General features: G+C 34.7%; 2 protein-coding genes across 2 annotated transcripts; one reads left to right on the forward strand and one right to left on the reverse strand.

Moving 5' to 3' along the window:
• Positions 1 to 22: 22 nt before the first annotated feature.
• LOC132553134 (zinc finger matrin-type protein 2-like) lies at positions 23 to 3,544 on the forward strand. Its single transcript, XM_060217347.1, has 6 exons — positions 23 to 40; positions 630 to 782; positions 1,186 to 1,256; positions 1,883 to 1,956; positions 2,160 to 2,305; positions 2,691 to 3,544. The coding sequence occupies exons 1-6, from the start codon at positions 23 to 25 to the stop codon at positions 2,841 to 2,843; spliced, it is 615 nt and encodes a 204-aa protein (XP_060073330.1). The 3' UTR covers positions 2,844 to 3,544.
• A 1,467-nt stretch (positions 3,545 to 5,011) lies between these two features.
• Positions 5,012 to 10,770, reverse strand: LOC132553126 (uncharacterized). The gene is made up of 5 exons (XM_060217338.1): positions 10,157 to 10,770; positions 7,662 to 9,342; positions 7,016 to 7,084; positions 6,091 to 6,167; positions 5,012 to 5,087 (listed from the first exon to the last, which is right to left on the reverse strand). Exons 1-5 carry the CDS (start codon positions 10,768 to 10,770, stop codon positions 5,012 to 5,014), a joined length of 2,517 nt encoding a protein of 838 aa, XP_060073321.1.
• Between the last annotated feature and the right edge of the window lie 1,089 nt (positions 10,771 to 11,859).

Genomic DNA, 11,859 nt, shown 5'->3' on the forward strand with positions numbered 1-11,859 from the left:
TAGGTAAAATAATAAAATCAAGATGGCTGGCGTGTATGAGGTTTGTTACCGTCTCATAAGACATTCAATATTAAACACAAGTTCAATAATTGTTTAAGGCTACAAGCCGAACTATTTGTCATAAGATATGTGTTGATGTCAAAAAGATGACAGTTAAAATACATGTTTATCACATAGTGATACAGTAGACCTAAGATTGTGACTTAGATCCAGTGGCAGTGCGAGTTACATGATAAACAAAGACAACAGAAAACAACAGCGAGAGAATCACTCCGGATCTTCATAAATCCGTGTGTTATGGATAATGTATTATTGGTTAGATGTCATACTTCGAGACAAGAATCCTTCTATGTTGTAAGAAATGCCTTTGGACGGATCCTATTTGAATGTGCGAACAAGAAAAATCCGAATTTATCTACATCTCGCTTCAAAACGTTTGCTTTGCTGAATCTGTAAAACAAAATATTTTCAGTTTTGTTATTTGTATATTAGCTACATATGAGTTGTATTATTGTTTTCAAATTATGTGACATATGTTAATATTCCTTACTTAAGAATTGATTTTGATTGTTTGCCCTTTAACAATCACATATATATATGGACTTATTTGTATATTTATAAAACTTCAGAAAAGTGTGACAGACTTCAGGAGAAAATGGGACAAAGACGAATACGAGAAGATAGCCAAGGAGAAGCTGGAGGCGGAGCAGATGGCTTTACTTGAGAAGGAACTCAAGGAGCCACCAGTGAAAAGAGAACTTCTGCAGCCTCGTGAGTACAAGGTAGGTATTTAGTATAGGTTTGCAGTAACTTGTGTACAACTTTATTGTTACTCGGTCATACTGATGTAGTGTTCTGGAAATAGTCATTATTCCCCATAGTGTCCTACTTATACTTGTGCCGAAATCCTATTATTTTTGTATTTTATTGGCATGTGATCATGTCAAATAATATATATGACACACCCTAAAGAAGTCTTTGATACATACCCTCATCTGCATCCTGAAATTCCTGAAATTCCTGAAATAATCCACTTCAAATGTTTGACATAGGCCCTTATATATTCTATACACATTTATATTTCTTGTATTGAAGAGAACTACTGTGGTTGAGATCCACATAATTTATATTATATATTGATGACACAAGTCTTTGGATGGAATCATGTATTTTCTTCTGTTTCAGGTTGATCTTGATTCAAAACTTGGAAAGTCTCAGGTGATCACAAAGACAACTCCAGCCTCCCAGCAAGGAGGGTGAGCGACAGAAATGTTTAGATAAAAATCAGCTGAGATGGATGATGATTAGTAGCATTACTGTGGCTAAACAAATTAGTATGAATTATCATGTGAAATCATGAGAGTAGTCTCTCTTCTATTTGTTATCAGGTTTTATCATATTAGATAACTGTGAAATTACTGTCACAGTCAGAAATCGTCATCAGTGATCTCCATTTAATAGTAGTATACACTTTCATACAAATCTGTTTTTAAATGAAAATTATGAAATGAATTGAACATTTTTTAAGCTTTATTCAAGAATTTTACTTTGCTCAACATCATTGCAATGGTAACCAAAATTTTTACATTTTGTTGTTATTTTGTGTATTTTAATGTAAATTTCTATTTTTGGAACTTATCTCATCAACCATTTCTTAATTGCTCTTAAGCTTTCATTATATAAGCCATGCTGAAGGATGTGTCTTTTGGTATTTTTGACGCTGTTTATGAAATTTCCAGTTGCTAAGGAAACATTGACCGATATATACAGTTACTGCTGATACAAATATATTTGCAGTTTTGAAGCATGTTTCAAAAAACATAGATTTATCATGTATGCCATGTTTTATGAATTTCTATACAAAACTTTTGATCTCTTGTAGGTACTACTGCAATGTGTGTGATTGTGTGGTAAAAGATTCCATTAATTTTCTGGATCACATCAATGGCAAAAAACGTAAGTACTACACCAAAACAGTAATGTATATATATATATTGATGTGAAGTGTCAGCTGATGTTAATTGCTCTTTTTGGGAAGATTGAAAGATTGAAAGCAGGAAGAGTTCGGCAGCTGACCCTAAGTGAATGACAAGCTTATCACCACTTTACCACCCAACCACCCAGTTTACAGTGCTGATTGAGAACATTTTGTCTTTCAGATCAGAGAAATTTAGGCATGTCCATGAAGATTGAGAGATCATCTTTAGATCAGGTGAAGAAAAGGTTTGAAATGAATGTGAAAAAACAGGAAGAGAAAAAGAAGGAATATGACTTTGAAGAAAGGATGAAGGAACTAAAAGAAGAGGTTTGTAGTCACACAATATTGATGGATCACATGACATAGATGTTTTATGTACGACCAAAGTAGAAATGACAGTATGACTGGTATTACTCGTTCACAGAATAACCTGTAAAGTCAAGTGCATGGTAAGAAAACAGAAAAAAAACATTGAGAAATACCTTGTAGGCCATAGGAATAATTCAAGATACAAAATGTAGCAGGCAAGGGAGATAAGAAGAAAAATGTTTGAAGATCAATAATACTGATGATATATTGTAAATCAAAAAAGATATCTGTGTGTGCGATGGAAGATTTTAAGATTGTGAACAGGTTTTAAAGTGGTGTCAGTTTTTCTGTGAAATTTTTGATATTTTTATCTCATGAGAATTTTTTGTTTTTAATGTTTCAGGAAGAGAAACAGAAAGCATACAGGAAGGAGAAGAGAAAGGAGAGGAAGAGGAAAGCTGATGACTCCACTGTAGGACTGAATATTAATGTTGATCCAGACATGGCTGCTGTGATGGGATTCTCTGGTTTTGGGACAACTAAACCCCCCACGTAACAAAGAGATTATCACCAGTGTGTTAGTGGACAATATTAATTCTACTTCAGTGTTTTAGCTGTGTGGGCTTTGATCAAGAACATCAGATAAAATATAGATACACAAATGGACAAACATGTTATAGTTTGGCAGAGTTCCTTATGTATACATCATTTAATCTAAACAAAAGCAGATTTCATTGCATTTTATTTATAATTTAAAACATGTCATTTATGATGTCAGATTTTGGACATCACAAATAGTAGATCAGAAGCAGTACACTAGTGTATTATATTCACTCTGGATCATGGAATCAAATATATGTCATTTTTCACTCAAGTCTCAATAAGGTAAGCATAGGCTATTTTGGGGACTAGAATATTACCAATGCTGTCTGAACCACTGAGAAAAATGTAGCAACCTCATAATGGTACAAAAATCATTTAATCAGTAACTGTGTTTGAAGATCCTTGGTGCCACAAATAGTTAAAGGTTTAGTTGGTCAATTAATATTCTCTGTATAGTTTAAGGATGAAGTCTGTCGCGCCATAAGGTAATACATTATGATCTATTGTTAATTAGTAAAAAGATGTGTGAAAGTGTGTAGAGGAAGTGTATATTGAAGTTGCTTGAGCAAGAGAATGAGGTGAAACATATTTTTTTGTTCAATATTTGTATAGGTCCATTTTATGCGATATGTGTAATAAAATATCTTTTTGGTGGATGAACAATTTTGTTAACTTCTTTAAATCAAGATGTGGTGAAACAGAAAAGTTAAACTGGACCTAAGACAGTGGTCAGTTTTAAGTTAACCTGGACCTAAGACAGTGGTCAGTTTTAAGTTAACCCGGACCTAAGACAAGTGGTCACTTCTAGGTTAACCTAGACCTAAGACAGTGATCAGTTGTAAGTTAACCTGGACCTAAGACAGTGGTCAGTTCTAAATTAACCTGGACCTAAGATAGTGGTCACTTTTAAGTTAACCTGGACCTAAGACAGTGGTCACTTCTAAGTTAACCTGGACCTAAGATAGTGGTCACTTTTAAATTAACCTGGAACTAAGACAGTGGTCAGTTTTAAGGTAATCAAAATCTTGTGCTTTAGCCATAGTGACCTATCAACCTGTCAGCTATTCAAATTTTAACAATTAACATAGATTAAAACAGTACCTCAGTATCAACACCTATCATCTTATCTTTATTAGTGGGAAATTTTCCCTTCTTGTGTCCTCCATCTGATCCTTTCAAAAATGAAATATTCACTACTAGGGACTATGGGGAATCCACATATGAAATTAGTGGTTTACTAACATATTTGTACCTTGGTGAAATGTAATGACCACATAACTCAGTGGTAGTATTTCTCAAACTTTATTTTAACATCTGACAAAGAATCTAACACAAACTGTTTCCTTTACTTGAACACTAGTTAAACTCTGATTATAAAATGTAATTGAAATTGAACTACTTGGATCAATTAAGATGGTAAGTGAATGACTACAGCACATCTTCATTTACATATAAGTGTAACTTAAAACAATAAAAACAAATAGTAACAATAAACGCTTCAATGACAACATATTTTATATTATCGACAACATAACCTTGCGTACTGAATAAAAAGTAAACTTGAACATGATGACTAGACTTCATTTGATAGCTGGTGCTTACATACATGTAACAAGACAACAAATCATAAATTTCAAGATCAAATGGAAATATTAAGAAAAAAAATTAATCAAAAGAGAATCAACTAAAGAATAATAAAAGCACTGAAATTATTAACTTATAATTTCATTCAACTTTAATATTTGTAAATACATAGTCTACAAAATTTCAAGCCCAGTTTGAACTTTAATATAAGTCTTAACACACTTCCCCTCTCCTTGTATCTTGATAGTAATAGATTTTCAATAACTGAAATGATATTGTATATCTTAATTCCTTATATAAAATCGCTCATTAATTTCAGTAGTCACTTATTTTCATTGATACGAGTAAACACAGTATATATCACCTGAACGTTCAGTGGATGATTTGGATCTTGAACATCCAGTGGATGGCTGGGATCTTGAACATTCAGTGGATGGTTCGGATCTTGAACGTTCAGTGGATGATTTCGTTCTTGAACATTCAGTTGATGATTTGGATCTTGAACATTCAGTTGAAAATATATGGATCCTTGAGCATTTAGCAGAAAATATCTTTGGTTCTGAATAGTTGAGCAAAATTACTGCTTGATTCTTTGTGAGAACTTGCCAACATCCTGAAATTGGAGTAACATTGTTATTACAACTATATTGTACACATACACTTTAAAAAAGACTTCAGTTTCAGCTTCTAACGATATGAATGCTAGCAGCCTTTTGTGTTAGTTCATAAACCAACATTTTCTCTTATTCATGTTCTGCCAGACAAGGTTGTTTTCAACTACAGGGACTTCCAGACATTTACATGCTATAGAGCTATACAGAAATGTTAAGTAATTTACTGCACGGTCAAAATGGCAACAGACAGAGCAGTTTGCATCAGACTTCAGACTTTTTATACCAAAACCATCTCGGCAAAATTAAATATCCAAAAGGCTTTGAAGAAATTATTTTTAAACAGAACTTCTTGTGCACAAATTAAACTTATTGATGATTTTTTTTTAACTGCTATGATTTAAAAGTAAAGGAATTCTTTATTCTTAGTATTCAAATTTAGACTAAAATAATACCTTTTGGATATTCTATCACCATCCACCTGTCCTCTTTCCTTTCAAAATTAACACACCAAAATGCAAGTTCTCCAATCATTTATCAATGAACCACTGTATTTGTCATCCCCACAACCCTGATGTATAAATATTTAGGTGAATATGTAGCAATGTTTTGGACAATCAGAAACCTTTATTTTTTTCCATGGAAACTATCAGGAATAACCAATTTTTATAAGCCAATTTAAAGGCTATGTTACAATGATTATCAAAATAAATAATATTGATAATATTGATGAAAGGAGTTATGGCCCTTTTTATGAAAATCTCTGTGTAGTGACATTGTCATTTTGGCAACCAAAATTTTCCAAAAACAAATGATGTGCTTATATACATATCGTCTGTCATATACTAGTATATTGTTGTTCATCGAAATTGTTGTCAAACATGAAGTTCACAACCAAACTTTAATTCAAAGGTAATGTTTTGGTACTGTGTGACAAGTAAAAGTAATTCTCAACAGCATTAAATAAAAGGTCTAACAACTGTTTCTTTAAAAGTCAACTCTTACCTTCTAGAGTGTTGAGGTTTCTGTTTATCTGGTGGAGTCATATCCCCAAACATCTCACACAGTCCTTGTGTTGCTCCCTGTTAAAGCAATTTAAACAAATCATTATTCTGGTTTTGTATGTTACTGAAAATCTAGACTTGGCAGGCAAAAAATCATTTATAGGTCTCAGATTCCATAAATACAATGTTATTTGAAAAAAAACAAAACACAAAAAAAACTGGGGGATTTAAAATTAAGTCAAACTTGTCCATAAAGGCCAACAAGGAAGCAGAAAAAAGGCCAATAACAGCAGATTTGATTGTAGTTCAAACCAACCTCCATCAACAGATCTTCATTACAATCCAGGAAATTTGTCTACAGAAACAGACTCCTGTGTACTGACAGTATCTACCTTGTCTATAGATACAGGCTCCTGTCTACTGACAGTACCTACCTTGTCTATAGATACAGACCCCTTTGTACTGACAGTACCTACCTTGTCTATACAGACCCCTGTGTACTGACAGTACCTACCTTGTCTATAGATACAGACCCCTGTGTACTGACAGTACCTACCTTGTCTATAGATACAGGCTCCTGTCTACTGACAGTACCTACCTTGTCTATAGATACAGACTCCTGTGTACTGACAGTATCTACCTTGTCTATAGATACAGACCCCTGTGTACTGACAGTACTTACCTTGTCTATACAGACCCCTGTGTACTGACAGTACCTACCTTGTCTATAGATACAGGCTCCTGTCTACTGACAGTACCTACCTTGTCTATAGATACAGACCCCTGTGTACTGACAGTACCTACCTTGTCTATACAGACCCCTGTGTACTGACAGTACCTACCTTGTCTATAGATACAGACCCCTGTGTACTGACAGTACCTACCTTGTCTATAGATACAGACCCCTGTGTACTGACAGTACCTACCTTGTCTATAGACATCGGTACTGTTGACTGAGAATTTGTAGCAGAGGAATCAGAGGATACACTTGACAACTGAAACAAAATATTCAGAGCAACTAAATCCTAGTCAGAACAGTCACTATCAACTGATAGTACAGACACATTTAATAAAAACAAATTATCAGGAACTATGTAGAATTACCCCTCTGCAATCTCTAAAAGTATTGTCAGTCAGTTAGGAGATGATATTTGAACATTTAATAGACACTTTTTATTTCTATCCTTATCTGATCAAAGTCAAAGTTCAAAGGACAAGCATGTGTAACAGAATTCAGGATTTGAACACTAACTGTCTGGCTTTCTAGTCTGATGCTTAACTGTTCGAGCTAAAGAAGTTTTTCAGGCAGAGCAGTGCATTGCCATTAGTAAACCAGAGCACCCAGGTTCGCATTCTAGTGGAGGCACATATTAGAGAAATATTTAGATGTTCTTGGAAAAAAAAAATGACAGGACTTGTTTGTTTCAGGTTGACAGTGGACTCTTGACAAAAAGCAAAGTGATTTCCTGATGATGTTTGGCTAAAGTCTTCACTTGAACATGTCCATCCTTCAAAAGAGCTTGATAACTACTTAACAAGTGAAAATAAGGTGGCTAAACCAGTAATACCCACCTGACTGATACCAGACAGAGCTGGCGATAACAACTTGGGAGATGACCTTTCATCCAAATTGTCGTCTCCCACTGTCTGCTTCATCTTCAGTAATGCCTGCACTAATGCTTTACTGGAATCTGACTGACCAATAAATTCTGATTCAGTCTCATCATCTGAGGAGTCTTCCATATCATATTCTTCATCCATTATCGTGCAGGAGTCAGAACTAAAGAGCTCACCTGGTTTTACGATAACTTTGTAATTGCTGTAATTTTCAGATGTTTGATAATTTTCTTCAGCAGGTTCAGTTATCAGTTTTGTCTGGCTCCGCAATATTCTCTGGCCTAATGGTGGCGACCCAGGTATTTTGGCATCCCCGGAGGCATCGACCAATATACATGACACCTTTGCATCATTCCTTTCACATTCTGATTCATCAAAAGTATCTAGTGATATTTTGATCTCTGTGTTTGACTTTTCTCCCCCATTAAGTCTTCTACTAAACGATCTTTGCTTCCTTTTATTTGGTGAATTTGATTCACCAATGGTTATATCTGATGACTTTGTCTCCTTCCACTGTGATGATCGTCGCGACTTCCGTGGTACTTTTGATGCCTCATGAAGGTTGTGTGTGTAGACATCATCATCCATCTGTGGTGTGATATATGTTGTCTCCCCTCCCTGTTCAGGTGTTAAGTCATAATCTCTTGTTTTGGTACCAAAGCTAGGTTTCAATTCTGAACTCACCTCTTTCTTGGGGACTGAAAGAGACTGCACTTCCCTTGCTGCTGACTTTTCTTCAGTTCTCAAAGAAGACCTTGTTTTCATTGATTTCTGTATTGGAGACTTCCTGTCCTGAAATGAGCTTTCATTTGATTGGCTGTTCCAATTAGCACTGTCATTTGATTGGCTGTTACCATTAGCACTGTCATTTAATTGACAGTTACCATTAGCACTTTCATTTGATTGGCTGTTCCAATTAGCGCTGTCATTTGATTGGCTGTTACCATTAGCACTGTCATTTGATTGGCTGTTTCCATTAGCAATGTCCTTTGACAGACTATTCATGTATATGCTGTTTTTTGACATACTGTTTACATTTACCCCAGTGAAATTCTCTTTGACTGCCCTCCTGGACTGTCTCTTTGCTTTTGTTTGTCCAGATGTATTTTCTTCATTCCCAATCACATTACCATCAACGACTTTTTTCTCACCACGCTTTTGTGAACAAAACACTCCCAAACCACCTTTCCTTTTCTTTCCTCTCATATTTCCTGAATTTGATTGTGTCATATTTTTGCCTTCTGCCTTTTTTTTCAAACTTTCCTTTTGAATTTTTTCTTTTTCTTTTCCTTCAAGTGCATAATTAGATACATTCAAACCATATTTTTTATCATTCTTCAGCATCTCTCTATCACTTGCTTTTATCTTCTCATTGAAGTCTTTGTCCTGATGGATGTTTACCTCCCTTAGTTTGTTTTCTTCCTCCACAAACATATTGTGTTGGTCAATATCATCGAAGTTGTAAGAGTCATCAGTGCGTCTGATAAGCACTGCGTTGTACTCGTCTTCAGAGTCGTCGTCTTGGTTACAGTTATCTGTAGCAATGACATCCCCTGACTTCTGTAAGTTTCCATTTTTGTCTGTAGAGAAGCTTACTCTCCCTTTTACAGCTTTTGCTTTTGGGGTGTTGTCAGTCCTACAATTTTAATATTGCATCATCATTGTTGTGTTGATAACAACAGAGAAATGTAGATTACATGATCTGTTTTAATAATGTTTTGGTCTTTGATGGAATCAAATAAAATACCTTAGTTTATAACTTCATCCCTATCAGATGATTGTGAACAAACGATAACAATGGAACAATATAATGTACATTTATCTTTTTTCATTTTAGGGTACATGTGAAGACCATTATGAATAAGTCAGTTCAATTTTCAAGCCTCTGAGAAGTACTTTCTCGACCTCACTACTTTTGACAAATATATCAAGGTTTTACTCTCTTATTGATAACTTCATTATCTTAATGTATTTTACTAAAGGATGTGCATGGATGCACTTTTCTTAGAGTTATGATTTTAAAATGCATGGCCTCCGCAGAATTTCATTTCATTGTGGTCTATCTATGTTCATAGCATTTGGAAAGAAAATTGATGAATTGGAAAAGAAATTTTCAGTAGTAAATTTCAAAAATTGGGAGTTTGTCTTAAATGAATTACTGCTAAGTTCAATTGGAAATGAGGTCCATTATCTGCCCACAAAAGCTCCAAAAAAAAAAATAAAACCTAATCAATTTTTTTTTCAAGCAAAATAAGATCCATTTGCTTTCATTTTCCTGCCTGGTGCAATGGGAAATATACAAGAAAACATGGAAAATAAAATAAATTTGGTGAAAATTGAATGAGTTGTCTTCAAAGTTAGAACTTCAAAAGAGATGGTCAGTTGGAACTTTAAAAAGTGATGGTCAGTTAGAACTTCAAAAGTGATGGTATGAATATTAGCTGTTATACCTGCTTCCTTTAAGGATGCCCAGAGTAGAATGATTCTTCTGAATAATTACTGGAACTCTGAGAGGCAGCTTGCTTTTGGTGTAGCTCTTCTGTGTGAATATATCAAACTGGTGATGAGGTGGAGACTCTGGACTTTCAAACAACTTGGGGCAAAATGCCTTCTCCCCGGAGTCACTGTTGGGTGATTCCACTGAAGAACTGTAGAAGTCACTTGTGTATATAGAATCATGATCTTTCTGTAATCTCCTTGAAACAGGCAAAGTCAAAATGCTCCTCGGGTGAGGCACTGAATCAGTTTGGTAAGCACTTGGATCACAGGTTTCTCCTTCATCAACATCAAGCTTGCTTCTGACTTTGTAGTTCTTACCCTTTGATTTGGAAGTTGTATTGGTCTGATCTTTGTTTGGAGCTTTGACAAGGACCGACTTTGTGTAGAACTTTTTTGCATCCTGCCTCAATCTATTCCAGCGATCCTTAACCTTACAACTGATCTGGACAGGGGACAGAAATGGATAGCGGCACCGCAGCAACACTTTCTGTTCTTGTTCATACATACGATAGCTGACCTTCTGCTGAACCACATACTCATCTTGTTCATCACTACCACCAGACATCTTACATCAATTGTTAACACGCAATGTCTACAAGAAAAAAACATGGATAACTGAAAGACATATACACTATCACATTTTTGTAGATCTATGAAAATGGCTACTGTGTTCAGCATTAGTTCCATCAATGACAATAAACACCAATACCTAGCAACAAAGTGATTATAGTTCATCAAGTTAATATTGAAAGCATAAAATAAGACAATACTTGTCTAACCCAGGAAAAATAATCCCTGTTCAAAACATTTGATTGTGATTTAGAATTTCAACGTTTAAATTTACAAGTTGTGTCTGACAATATCATACATGCAATGCAATAATATCAAAATTATAAATTACAAAATATTTTTTTAGGAGCGAACTATATGTTCTGGGAATTTTGCCACATTTTGAATTAGATCTGATAGGGAATGGGCCCGTATTAGGTCACATAGTGCCCCTGGAAAAATGCTTAACAAGTAATTTCAACACAAAGAAGGAACTCTTTCACCGAGAGGTTAGCATATGTATGGGACAAGATACCAGAATCTGTGATATCCATCCCAAATATTAAGTGCTTCAAAAAAAAAGTAGACAAATTTTAGGAATATATTATTTCATTTCTATTTTTCAGTCCGGTGAAGATTATTGTCCAAAGTCTTAACTGGAATCAACTTAATCACATGTACAAGTTTCTATCTATCTGAACATCATTTATGTCTCAATTTTTTTCAGTCTGAAATATGAAAAGGATTTCATTGTTTCTTCTGAAAATGTCTATACACTACACTAGCATATCAAATTATTTCAACATCGTCTGGACATCGGTTCTGGACCATTATGTATTTCTGAATGGTCATTTTGTCAAGGCATATCACATGTACTATTGACTTCTGTTACCTCACACCAGGATAATTTTGGTTGTTGTAACATTTCACACCTCCAGATTGAACAGTGATTGAAACCATCGACCATAAAATATTCTGTTAATATTCTTCATACACATTTTCACATGTCAAACATACTCCCAGACATAATAAATAACCAATCAATCCATCCTTGGATGCTAGTGTTGTGTTGTCATTTGCCAAATGAATAAAAATCTGTCATGAA

Source organism: Ylistrum balloti, unplaced genomic scaffold (assembly GCF_031769215.1).
Source record: "Ylistrum balloti isolate Yb309-2 unplaced genomic scaffold, AGI_CSIRO_Ybal_v1 Utg370298, whole genome shotgun sequence".
Taxonomy (NCBI): Eukaryota; Metazoa; Mollusca; class Bivalvia; order Pectinida; family Pectinidae; genus Ylistrum; species Ylistrum balloti.